This window comes from Toxorhynchites rutilus, chromosome 3 (genome assembly GCF_029784135.1).
Source record: "Toxorhynchites rutilus septentrionalis strain SRP chromosome 3, ASM2978413v1, whole genome shotgun sequence".
In the NCBI taxonomy this organism is placed as follows: Eukaryota; Metazoa; Arthropoda; class Insecta; order Diptera; family Culicidae; genus Toxorhynchites; species Toxorhynchites rutilus.
Window position 1 is genome coordinate 61,202,806 of NC_073746.1, and position 13,583 is coordinate 61,216,388.

Sequence of the window (13,583 nt, forward strand, 5' to 3'; positions counted from 1 at the left end):
TAATATTTGCCACAAAAGACAGTCTTGGAACTACATCACATTTGTTTGCAGGACCTAAAGCTCCAAGTTTAGTGGATTTAGTTGCTCAAAATGATCTGCAAAGCTAAAGAGAGGCACATTCAGCACTAAAATTTGCAAGGAGGTCGCTTAACATTTTCGTCGCCCAAAGCGAATCGGTCGAGTTTCTTGTGGGGCCCAAATTCAACTGTCGGTGCGCTAGAGAAATAAGCGGGCAACGTTTATAATGAATTCGGGTTCGATTTGGGACTACTTTTCTGTTGAATCCGAATGAAATCAACCGACTGCTGATTATAAAAGATATAAAAATAATTCTTCAGCCAATTATACAGTGTTGTCAATGATAGTAAAAAATGAAATTCGACCGAGTACGTTGCTTGCTATTCGATGACGATGAATAACTACTATGCTAGAGGCGAATGAACTGAAAAGTTTAAACCCTATTAAAGCCAAAAAGAAGAAGAAGAAGATGAATAACTACCATTTTATTGAAGAATCTGTTCAATCGATCGAGAATATTCTGTGAATATATCATACCAAAAACATATGTCACTTTTGTGTGAAAATAATCGTCATAAACTATATCACATTTGGCAACTCTTTTCATGTGAATCTTTGGTAGATAAAAGCTAAAAGAAGGGACAAGTTGCATGTTTTTTTTTTCTGAGAATGAGAATAATAATTGCGCAACTCGGATAGTCTTCTGTTTATTCCAATTTTTTTTTTCCGACGCGTGTTTTTTTCTTCCTCAAAATGTTCACCGCGTTATAGTAAATCTGAAAACGAGGGAAGTAGTGACGACGAAATATTGCGAAGCGCTAGTAGAAAAGTTTCGAGTATTATCCCACCGAGTTCCGATTCGGATATTGAGGAACTATACGCAAGTGAAGACCTGGACGATATGAAGATATAAAAGATTTTCATATTAACTTTAATTTTTGAGAAAGATTTTTCAACAGTAAAATTCAAAATGTGGTTTATTGATTTTACAATCATTTTTTTTGTCCCATTTATTTATTTCAGGCTCATTGGCATTTTAACTGTAACAGAGCCGAATTTTAATCGTGTACATGTCACATATTTATCATATCTAGAATTAGCACATTACACAGTTGCCATTTTTCGGCGTTATGGCGGGTTTACATTAGGGAGATCTATAGCTATAGATGGATTTATTCACGTGAAAATAAGTGTATACGGGTGAGAATAAATATGATACACTTATTCGAGGTATATATAACTTGAAAAAATTCAGCATATGTAAACGCTTGTGAATTTCTCACTGGTGAGAAATCATTAAAGTTGGATGCAGTTCTACTTCAGGTGAATAAATTCACCGAAGATATGAATATATTCATTACAGAAGTTCACGCTAGTGTAAACGGTTGATGCGATTTCTATAAATCTCATCATATTTCTTCACATGAATATATCCCTAGTCTAAACCCACCCTTAGAGTATTCCCTTCTATACCATTCCATATGGTACACACATTTACACAGTAGCAGCCATTTAGGAGACAGTTGATTGATCATTGTTGAGTTATTTATAGAACTGCAGCCCGATGTGTCTTGCAGAGCAGAGCAGTTGTATGGATGAATCGATCATATTTCGACCGTGGATCGATCTCCATCGCTGATGATTGTTGCGTGGGCGTAGTTATTCTGTAACAACACAAAGATGGTCAATGAGGGCCCTGAGTTTCGAACTTACGATCGATTGCTTACTAAGCGAACGCGCAACCAATGTGGCTACGGAGGCCCCCTAGACTACAATCATTTTGTCAAACATCATATTTTAATCAGACATCTGGTTTTTGAGTTAAATTTTTTTGAAAGAAAGATCAATCATTTTAATTACGCCCTTTTTTAAAATCAGTCGTAATTTTATTTGGTCATATAATAATGAAAATTATAGTTTTAGGTAGTTTCCATCATTTGTACCAATTTTCGAAAAATTCCGTAGAGGGTCGGTTCGACAGCCGGCTGATTTGGGGTGGAATCGCTCCATACGGGAGTTGTATAAATAAAAGTAATTGGCCATTTTGAACTTGGATTTTTCATGATATAATGTGTGCTACTAGTCAGGCCTTTTCATTTGATATCATTTGATACCCATATTGATGGGGTTTTGAAAAAAAAAACATATCGCCATTTTGGATTTGCATCTTTACAAATAAGTATGTTTTACTAGTCAACCCCTTTTGTTCGATACCCATATTGATGAATTGAAAAAAATGTCGCGATTTTGTGATGGTGGCCATTTTGAACTTGCATTTTCATAAATAACTGTGTTCTACCAGTCAAGTCCTTTCATTAGATACCCATATTGATGGGGTTTTGATAAAATTTGTAGTCCGCCATTTTGTAGCGGCCGTCATCTTGGATTTTCAAGATCATGGAATACGCAGTTTTATAACGACAGCAGAGATAAAGACGTGTTCCAAATTTCAGATCAATCGGTCAACAGGAAGAGGGTTAAATTTCTGTTGATGTGGGACAATTCTACAGATAAACAAACAAACATACGGGACGATCGAAGTGTTAATCTATGAGCTTTCATAGAGCTTTTATAATGGTTGTAGCAAAATTAGGTTGTAGAGAAAGAAGAACCTCGTAGTCTGGATTCATTTCTTTGTGCAGATCTTGCTATAAAAGAGCTCCAAATTTGATGTAGTCTTTGTATCATTGAGTATATTCTTGCACGGTTTAGTTTGACAACGAATTTCACATCCTAATCGCACTCGATGGCCCATGAACTACACTCACCGCTTCAGCATTTAACCCTTTGAATAAGGAGGAGCGCGATAACGCTCCTTTTGTTATATGCCAAAAGTGCGGGAAACGCGATAGCGCTCATCTTGTTTGATGTTAATATTTTTGACTTGGCACCTCTTAACGTAGAATTTTGTCTTTCGGAGACGTTTATTAAAGAGGACTTCACGCGCTTTGTGCAGCAAACGATAATTGCGAATAAAATTGTGTAAATATAATATTCTCATTATTTACAAAATATAATATATATACAAATAAGGAAGTTAACGTTAATAAATTTAATAAAGCCCACTTTTTGTGTGTGTGTTTTTTTCCATTAATACAACTTTTGTGACATAATCAGTTATCTGCGTTCTTTAGTATTTTTTCAAATACAGCGCGGACTCGATTATATACAGTTTTTGATTTCTTTTCACTGTATATAATCGAGTCAATTTTTTTTCTTTATTTGTTTTTTTGCATGTATTTTTAGTTTTTTTGAAAATAAAAGAGGCAGTTCATAGAACTGTACAACGCGCTCGAGAAATACTTCTTGTTTCGACGGCATTTTGAGCAAAACAGAACAAGTATAAACAAAACAATAAATACTAGCAGAGAGAGGATAGAGAGAGAAAGGAGAGAGAGAGAGAGAGAGAGAGAGAGAGAGAGAGAGCGAGAGAGAGAGAGCTAACCCATACACACTCTCTTTTCTCTCTAAGATCTAAGATCGAATTTGATTTTTGATTCATCTCCTTAAAGTCAGAAAACACCTTTCTTACATATAAAAAATAAATTTATCCAGATTCTCTCAGGAGGTGATAAAGGATCATATTTGATGAAAAAAAAATCCTCCTACGCATATGTTCGAATTTCAACAATGACAGAGTTATAGAACTTTTATTTTGTTTCGGACTCTTTTGTCGCAAACTGGCTTTACAATAAAAAGTACTCTACGGAAGACGATTCTGATGCTTTCATTTGAAAGATGAGAAAATTTAGTACAGGATATAGTAGTGGAACAATTAAATTAGTGGATTTCAATAACATTTTGAAAGTGAAACACTTAAAAGTTAATAATTTTTAATGTGTTATTATTAATTCTATCATAAAAATTTGTATTAAACTAGATTGTTTTTATCAAATAAATTGAAATTCTTTAACCGCTCTACAATTTGTTCTTTGACGCACAACTTCTATCTTTCTTAATTTGCTTTCTTGACGCACAACTTCTATTTTAAATTAATTTGCAATATCGATAAAAACAATTCCTGGTGAAAATTCAAGCAAAATCTTCAAAAATCACGATTTTTACCCCACTGTAAATGTAATAGCCACTTAAAAAGTTGAAAGGTTACATTTCTTCATGAAATAAGCCATATTTGAAATTAAAGAAAAATTATTTTTTCCAAACTGTATATAATCGAGTCCAAAATTGTATATAATCGAATCACATATAATCGAGTCCGACTTGTATACCCAAACTCATCCGCATTTTTGGCATATGCTCACAAAATTTGCTCCGCACTCAAATGGTTAAAACTTGATGAGAGGTTTTTTGTTTAGTTATTGTGATGTCTAGCGTTACTTCATATGAGACATGCACTCTTGCGGTATTCTGTTGTGGGACGCTGCCTTTACACTATTATGTGAATATTCCAAAATTTGTCTGTGATATTTGTGATCAATTTCAATTCAGGTTGAGTGGTTAACGAATATTTCAACTGTATCAGAGAATTTGAGCAAATCATCAGAAAGCAGAACAAAATATCTGAAGTCGCTTTACAGGCTCAGCGAGATTTTTATAATGGGAAATGGATTCTAGCACAATACTTCAGTATATTTGAGCATTTAGCAAAGAAATAAAAGCACGATGTTTCGAATTTAGATTCTAAATTTCGACTCATCTTTCGTTCCACATAATTATTAATTGACTTGATTTAATGTGGAATTGAACAAATTCAGATATTATGTTGGACAAACGAAAACTACTAATCTTGTAATCTTGTTCAATGGTTTCACTAGTACAACAGAGCACTGATTATCACTATGAATTAAAAATTTCGAAATTCTTACCACCATAATCTCCGTCGTCGTAAAGTGCTGGGATGTGGGGAATGGTCCAGATGGGTTCCTCAGAGTAGACCATCATTTTGGCACTCGTTGATGGCACTATATCGGGCTTTACGTCAAAAAGGGGAACACTGCTTCTTGTGCACTTATAGAGTTCGTTTCAACCCTAGAAAGCACTACTTTCTGCTTCGCATCGAAAAGTTCGCTCGCGCACGCATACAATCTATGTCGTTCTATGCTTTATGCGCCAAGGTCCGTAGCTAGTTTCTTTGTTTCTCTTCCAATTGCTTGTCGTATTTTTTTTCTTCTTCCTCTACTACTCCAGTTCTCTTTAATTTTTTGTTTTGATTACGCTACCGCTCAGCAGAGGAGCCACAGATGACCGCTGAGATCTCGTTTAAAAACGAGAGCTTGACCCCGACAAAGAGATCACGGAGAGGGTGCCGATGGACGTTCGTTTTTCTCAAAGTTTACCAAAAGTTCGTTCGTTCGTATCTTTGCCGTCACGTTTTTCGTCAATAGCAACGGTAGTGGTTGTAGTGCTGCCGATTGTGGTGTTGGTGTACCCTTTTCCGTCTTCTTCTCTTCTTCTGCGCTTCATTCAATGGTTCATTCAGAAGATTAACGCTTCCCGGATAAATCATCACACGAGATGCGAAACAGCTTCCTCACCTTCCGCTCATCCACCAACTGCGTTTGATACTACGCTCTCTCTCACACACATACACAACACAATTCCCGCTTGTCGCCAGCTGCGATTTGAAGAGGTTCGCCTCTTGGGTCTCAAGTCACAAACAAGTCTCTCTCACTGGCACTACCAATCAATGGTCCCTAACCTAACCCCGCACCGAACACTACTGGAAGCTGATTTCTCCCGGGCTTCCTTTATGGTAATTTTTGTTATCTCCCTTTCTTAGGTTTTTATGTGTGCTTTTGCCTTCCCACATTCGCACGGAGTTACCACGAGAACACAAACGAGAAACTAAATTGAAAAATAAAATAATTGGTTGCATGAGAAGTGTAGTTCTGGTTCTCCTCTCGCGCCGTTTGTGCTGGCGAGAATGGAGAAAAAAGACACCGATTTAGTCTGACTTATATGTATTCTGGCGTTTTTACGGTTTAATTAATCTCCCTCTACCGGTCGTGTCCCATCTCCCCGCGCTGGACGAGCCTCGAGCGGATCGAAGAAGACGAACGATGTGTGTCTGTACGGGCTTTATTTTTCCATAAGGTCTAGCTGGTCTCGAAGGAAGAAGGGATTAAGCCAGTCGCCTAGGGAATGTGTGGTCAACGCTGGTTTGCAGTGGCTCACGACGAGTTCCGTATTGGACTGGAACGCGTCGTCCTACCCTCTCGGTGGGCTACGACCGTGTGTGTATAGTGTTGTAGCACTCTTAGCGCCTTTCGTACTGCCGGAGATCGATAATGGGAGATGGGGCTTTAAAAAGTGATGATTTTATTGCCATGTCCCTTTGGGGCAACACCGCGCGCGGATGGTGCTGCTTAGTTTGCGGAGGAGATTATTTTCTTGGAGCGGAAGTGTGTGATTTAGAATAATATGCATAGAGACTTCTGGTTTTATGTTGTAGAATGTGCAATTCACAGTGGTTCACTTGGCATATTTTCAACTTTAAACGACCAATTGATTCTGAAATCATGACAGAATTACATATTTTCAGCAAAGATACAGAATTTACAGATTTTTTAAAAATTCAATTTTAAATATTAAATTTATTTCAATCAGAAAGTTCTTAGTTTTGCGAATCTTATAATGAGACAAGAATGTGTTGATCATGTTAGGTAACTGGTAATTTTTGGAGAGCAACGATTCGCTAATGCTGTCCTTGATGTGAAAGATTTTGAAGACATTGTGAAGAAGCCTGAGGACGTTGCAGAAAAGGCTGAAAAGGATTGGATGCAGCTAGGAAATTGACCTTCAAATCGATTTGTCGCGACTTCTATATTGATCTCTTGAAACATAACAGCCGCTTTGATCAACCCTCAAAATTTCGTCAAGCCACCAAGCCTTAATGATTTGATGCGCCAATTTTTTCAATTCTTTGAAGCAGTTAATGGACAAGGCCTTGATAACGAATTCAGATTATTCAAGTCGAATCTCATGGGTCAAACATTGAGTGATTCAGATATAACATGGTCCCAGCTGTTGGATGTCAAAAGGCGTGATGGGAAATTTTTGTATCCATTGCTAAGGTCATTTGTAAGACACTATTGATGCCATTCATCAGCGGAGAAGAACTTTTCTATGATTTATTTTGTTGTATCGACACGACTTTAACAACCCATTAATAAGAAAAATAAGTTCAAAGTGAAAATAAACCTCCATTTAATTTTTTTCTCTTAACTTTTCGATACAGATTTTTTTCAGAAAATTTCACAAAATTAAATTTGGCATCCCTGGCTACGATTAAACGAAAGTAAGGAAAAGTTGTTGGCGAGATTCCATTGAAACGATCCAACGAACGATCGAAGCTACACTGAACCAACCTGTTTGTAAGGAAACTGTTCGAAAGATTTTGCAAACCAGCCCCAATATTGTTCGAAATAAAATGCATAAAAAAACTTCAAAACTAACTTTGGAATTTGCCAAGCTTAACATGATACGTCAGTGGAACACGATAAAATCTTTGTCCCTTTTTTTTTTACAAATTATCGCAATTACACTTGATTTGCTTTTGAACATTTTTATGTTTATTTTTCAACAGTACATCATCTTTTGTAAAGAAAAAAGGTTGATTTTGATGGTCCCAATGGATTTACGAAAGAGCCAAATCGCAATTTCCGGGGAGGTTCTTCAATAGTTTGATTTGGGTTTTATGCGATTGTAAAGCTTCTGGGGGACCATTGTGCGAAGGCTTATGTCATCAAGAAGCTATATAACATCATTGATGAGTTGAAGGTGAGAATTTCGGAAGTATGGGGAGGTTTCGACGTGGAAACTCTAAAGAACTATGCCCAAAAGGATTTTCCGATTCATCCCACGTGCTGATCATTGACTGGTTATTAAAATGCCTAAAATATTCAGAAATAACAAAAATAAAAAATAACAAATATGAATTCAAAGCTTCAGATTGCAATAGAAAATAGTCACTGAATTTCATGAAAAGTGCAAATAAATGTTTTATTCAAAATTATGTCATGCATTTCATTGTAAAATACATCTGAAATGTATTGTGCTGCAACAATTTTTATAAGCTTATACCTGCTTACGACTTGAGAAAATAGTAAAAGTGTATAGGGTAACACGGAGTGATTTGGTCATATGGGGTGATTTGGACCACCCCTTTATCTCGAAAATTACGGCTCAACTTGGATTTTCTATAATGTCATTTCCTTCTATTGTTGAACCGTATGTACCTAAAGTAAAAATAAACATTGGTAAAACTTCACAAGTAGAGGGAAACGGTAGCGTAAATACATCAAGTACTTTGATCGTAAAAAAATGTTAGTTTTCCGATCCTGGTTTTAAGGTTTTTCCCGCTGATTAAACAAACTTTCCGTGTATTGTGCAGTAAAATTCCGTTCGCCTACAGAAGAGGAACAATTTGATGAAGCGAAACTGTAAGTTTGATAACAATAAATGAAATTAATTGCTTTTTAATTTTTGCGTGTTGTGTGGGGTGACATGGACACGTTTTTGTGGGGTGAATTGGTCCTACAGGTTTGAGACTTTTCTTTGGTCTGATTGATTCCAGATGCCGCTGAATTACAAGAAGAGGATGGACAGACAACGTTGGAAGAAGGAGGAGCTTGAAAGAGCAGCGCAGGCCATCGAGAACGGATTTTCTTTGACCAAGCATCAAAAGTGTTTGAAGTGTTTCGGCCAACAGTGAAAAGAACCATGCAGAATTCGAGATGGTGTTAATCCAACTTTTCTGGTCTGGAATCTGGCCAAGACACCTGGTATTGATCCCAAAACATTCTTACTGATTGTAACATTATCCCAAAATTTTATTATATCATCATCGTCGTTGATCAGTTCACTATTGTTTCCGCCGAAATTTCGTTCACCAATTACAACTGCTTTTCGGTGTTGTTTATTACCCGACTTGCTCGGACGCTTTAAACTAAGTTAATATTATCACATTTCTGTGCTTTATTATCGTGTCGTTGTATCGTGTATGAGTGTTTTTTATGCTTTGTGTTGTGAATTTTCTAACGTATTGACACCGCCATCGTCTATTTCATACTCGTTTCGGAACCTTTCATTGATTCGAAGTGCCACCAAGTAGCAAATCTTGGAAGCATTGGAAACTCGTCCTTCCATCAGTGGCTGCATACTTGTAGGCGTTTCTGCCAACTGTTGTCACCGTCATATAGCGAGACATTATATCGTGATCTCGTTATCTTCAAACGTGTTCTGCAATATGGATACAGGTCAAGCTTGTTCACGATCCTTGAATTCCGGGAATGTAATCGCGTGCAGTGGTTCGTGCGGTCTTATTTTCCACCACACTTGTGTGGGATTAACCAAGCTTCACTACTCAACATGGTCAGCCAGAGTAGGACTACTCTGGTTTTGTGAGTCATGTCGGTTGAATTTCAACCCTGCTATGTACAACCGCGAGAAAACTATTATAAAAGCACTACGCGAACTGCTGATACGGACGGACTCCATGGATACACGGTTAGGGAACTATGGTGATAATCTTCGCACTATATACAAAACACTCTTTGGATCACAACAGCAACTCAGGTAAACCAGTCAATCGCAAGATAAGTCAATATTTCTTCACAACATCGACCAACTCAATCTAGATGACACAATTGATCCTATTAATCGCTCGAGATCATGTGACGAATCATCTTTCTTTGAAGTCCTGGATGAAGTCAATAGCTCAGTTGCACAGCAACCAGACAAACTAGTAGTGGGAAATCGACGCGTAAAAATCCTATCGAACCAGCAGTCGAGATCCACTACTCAGGCAATTGCATCCACACCCGCAGCATCAATTGGAAAACCGAATGAATTATCCACAAACGAGTCTCTATCCCATGCTCCGAACGAAGGGTCGAACTCAGTTATTTCCGGACATCGAAACTTGCCCAACACCAGTGCCAGTGCCAATGTTGTTCGGCATAGTACTGGAACTTTGAATGTTGCTAAAATTAGACAGCCTCGTGATAATATGGTAGATTTCTACGTGACTCCATTCACCCCAGACCAGAAAGAAGGTGACATAAAACAACATGTTCACGACATCGCGAATGTAGACCCATCGTTGGTCAACGTGGTCAAACTGGTTCCTCGTGGGAAACGTTTCGAGGATCTATCATTTGTCTCTTTTAAAGTGACTGTCCACGTTTTCAACCACGACCAAACAAACGGCCCTATGTCATCTCGTCAGATCTCGTTATAGAATTAGCTAAATCCGATCAATCACCGTCAACATCAATCATCGAGGTCAACCTGGGACGCACACAAATAGGCTCTATGGACAGCCCTTATCCTTTCGGCTCAGTCGAGCCATATCTCATCGGTTCCTGCCACAGTCGTTCCGGCCCTGTGTTCGATAATGGAGATAAGGCTGTCCAGCCTGTTCCGTCAGGCAAGTATCAAAATTTTCCGAACAGATCAACCCCTGATTCGTTGCTCGATTTCAGCAATACACTGCTCAATCGTCAGGCCTCAAGAATTTCTGCGCAATACGCTTCAACTCCGGGACGCAACGAAACTGGCCACATGGAAACCCCTAATTCAGCAGTCGTCCTGGCCCTGTGTGTGAGATCGGAGAAGGGGTCTTCCACCCTGCTATCATTGGTAAGTACGACCATGCATCTAGTAGCTCAGATTCTGACTCATCCACCGGTTCTAGCGTCTCAATCAACTGTCACGACAGAGGGTCCGATTGTCCACGCACCACGCCATCAATCAGCGTCAGAAACGGTGTGGCTCAACCTGTTCATGAAAATTTATCTGTCTACTACCAGAACGTCAGAGGTCTAAGCACTAAAACGACACAACTGAAACTGAAACTGTCGTGCTGTGACTACAATATAATCGTCTTTATCGAAACGTGGCTCAGGTCCGATATCAGCAACACAGAGCTCACATCGGATTACACAGTATTCCGGTGTGATCGCAACGAGTCTACTAGTGACCTTTCGAGGGGTGGTGGCGTCCTTGTCGCTATGAAAAGTAAATTGCACTGCACGACGGTTTCCCTAGTTGAATGCATTCAGTTGAAACAGGTTGTTGTAAAAATAACACTTCCTCATCGTTTGCTGTTCATCTCTGCTATTTACCTTCCTCCGGGCTCCGATGTTGGGCTATATTCGACCCACGCTGTGGCTGCTCAAAACATATCGGATCTGTCATCCCTCAACGACGTTATTCTGCTCATTGGGGATTATAATCTTCCTTCATTTACCCTCTAATGCATCCAATGAGCAAGAGACAAATCTAGTCGATTACATCTCGGCGTGTGGCGTGGTTCAGGTGAATTCACATGTCAACTCTAATAATAGACTTTTGGATTTAGCCTTCACGAGTTCTCTTGCCCGTCGATTCACATCACCCTCCGTTCATTCTGTTGGTGGACATACATAATTTGGTCACTTATCACCAAAATTACACTGTTTCGGATGAATCCGACATAGACTTCCGTCGATGCAATTTCGACTTGCTGAATGCCGCATTTTCGTCCATGGACTGGCAATAATTTCTGAGCAGACAGTCTGTTGATGCAAATGTTCTCCTATTCTACGACAAATTGACCGAAATTATTCGCTCAAATGTTCCGCGCCGTCGTCGTAACTTAGGCAACGTTAGTGAAAAACCTTGGTGGACAGCTGAGCTGCGAAACTTGTGAAATCGACTGAGGAGAGCACGTAAGCGATTCTTTGCTCTTAGATCAGATGTGAATAGAGAGCGGTTGCGTGGCATCGAGACATCGTACAATGAATTACATTCCTCCACCTCTCAACAATACATATCCAGAGTGGAATCAAACTTAAAGCAAAACCCATCGATGTTCTGGAGGTACGTTCAAGGACAAAAAGCTGGCAACCGCGTACCAATTAATGTTACCTATAACGACCATACAGCCAGTACAGCCGACGAAGCTGCCAATTTGTTTTCCAACTTTTTCCAACAACCTGCCATCTCATAATATCCACCTTCCGATCTTCGACTTTTCCAACGATGAAGTACTTGGTGCATTGATCAAATTGGATGTTTCAAAAGGAGCTGGAGTGGATGCTTTGCCGCCTTTATTAGTGAAAAACAGCGCTGCATCTTTGGTGGTTCCCTTGACGATGATATTTAATAGTTCAATAGAACAGAGATGTTTTCCAAGTTTATGGAAAACCGCTTCTATGATTCCTGTCCACAAATCCGGCAGTTTATACAATGTGGTCAACTATAGAGGAATTTCGATTCTCAGTTGTTCGGGAAAGGTTTTGGAATCTCTAACGCACAACGTCATGCTTAATGCTGTAAAGCCTATTATCTCTGACTATCAACACGGATTCTTACCGCATCGCTTTACGGTGACCAACCTAATGTGCTACTCCAGCGTACTGTTCCGTGAGATCGAACGGCGTAATCAAGTAGATTCTGTGTATATCGACTTTTCGAAAGCCTTCGACACTGTACCGCACGCCTTTGCAATTGAAAAAATGAAGCACATAGGCTTCCCGACCTGGATCGCGGAATGGTTAATGTCATACTTAATAGATCGAAAAGCATTCGTACAACTGAATTCGTCGCGATCCAGCACGTTCAACATACCATCTGGTGTACCGCAGGGTAGCGTGCTGGGTCCATTGATTTTTATCCTGTTCATCAACGATTTATGCCTTCGTATATCCTCCGAGAAGCTGCTTTTTGCTGACGACCTTAAAATCTTTCGAGTCATCGCATCTCAAATAGACTGCTTTTTATTGCAAACCGACATCGACGTTGTTCTGAGCTGGTGTAAAGAGAATGGTATGAGTGTGAACATAATCAAGAGCAAAATGATCACCTTTAGCCGCAGTCGATCTTCAGTCTCACACCAATATCTGATCGACAATATTCCATTGGAACGCATACAGTCTATTCGCGACTTGGGAGTTATGATGGATTCTAAACTTCGTTCTCATGAGCACGTTTCCATTAGTATTGCCAAAGCGTATTCCGTACTTGGATTTATTCGTCGCAACGCTGCTCAGCTAATCGACGTGTATGCGTTGAAATCGCTTTTTTGTGCATTAGTTCGTAGCATAATAGAATATGCTGTTCCGGTCTGGGCATCTTACCACACGTACCAGATAATCCGCATCGAACGCATTCAGAAAATGTTTATACGTTTCGCACGTCGTAACCTACCTTGGAACGATCCCCTAAACCTTCCCGACTACCAAGATCGTTGCCGCCTGATTAGTCTTGAACTCCTGTCTGTACGACGACAAAGGCTGCAACAGCTGTTCATATTCGACGTCCTGACGAACAACATTGACTGTCCTGATCTTCTACAAGAAATGTCATTTGCCGTAGCCCCGCGACAGCTGCGACACTCCGCTCTAATCGCCATTCCTAGACACAGGACTGATTATGGATACAACAGTTCCCTATGCTCCTGTCTTAGAGCTTTCAATGTAATTTGTGAAAAATTCGATTTTAATATTACCAGACATTGTTTCATATGTAGAATTAGGAATTTAGTATAGGTTAGGATTAGTCTGTACGGTACCACCGAAGACTGAATACAAAAAAAAACTTTACATAAACATAAGTATGGT

At 39.2% G+C, this 13,583-nt stretch overlaps 2 protein-coding genes across 4 annotated transcripts in view; one reads left to right on the top strand and one right to left on the bottom strand.

Moving 5' to 3' along the window:
* LOC129772862 (protein limb expression 1 homolog) overlaps window positions 1-13,583 on the bottom strand; it is a 210,995-nt gene that overhangs the window by 11,635 nt on the left and 185,777 nt on the right. For 2 of the 3 annotated variants that reach the window (XM_055776380.1, XM_055776379.1), the window contains exon 2: window positions 4,845-5,823. The exons of the other annotated variant lie outside the window; for it this stretch is intronic. In XM_055776380.1, the coding sequence (XP_055632355.1) occupies window positions 4,845-4,920 (76 nt within the window). In that variant the 5' untranslated portion in view covers window positions 4,921-5,823. The remainder of the gene's footprint in view (window positions 1-4,844; window positions 5,824-13,583) is intronic. 3 annotated transcript variants of the gene reach the window in all.
* LOC129772863 (uncharacterized) lies at window positions 8,809-11,284 on the top strand. Its single transcript, XM_055776381.1, has 2 exons — window positions 8,809-10,620; window positions 10,676-11,284. The coding sequence occupies exons 1-2, from the start codon at window positions 10,294-10,296 to the stop codon at window positions 10,766-10,768; spliced, it is 420 nt and encodes a 139-aa protein (XP_055632356.1). The 5' UTR covers window positions 8,809-10,293; the 3' UTR covers window positions 10,769-11,284.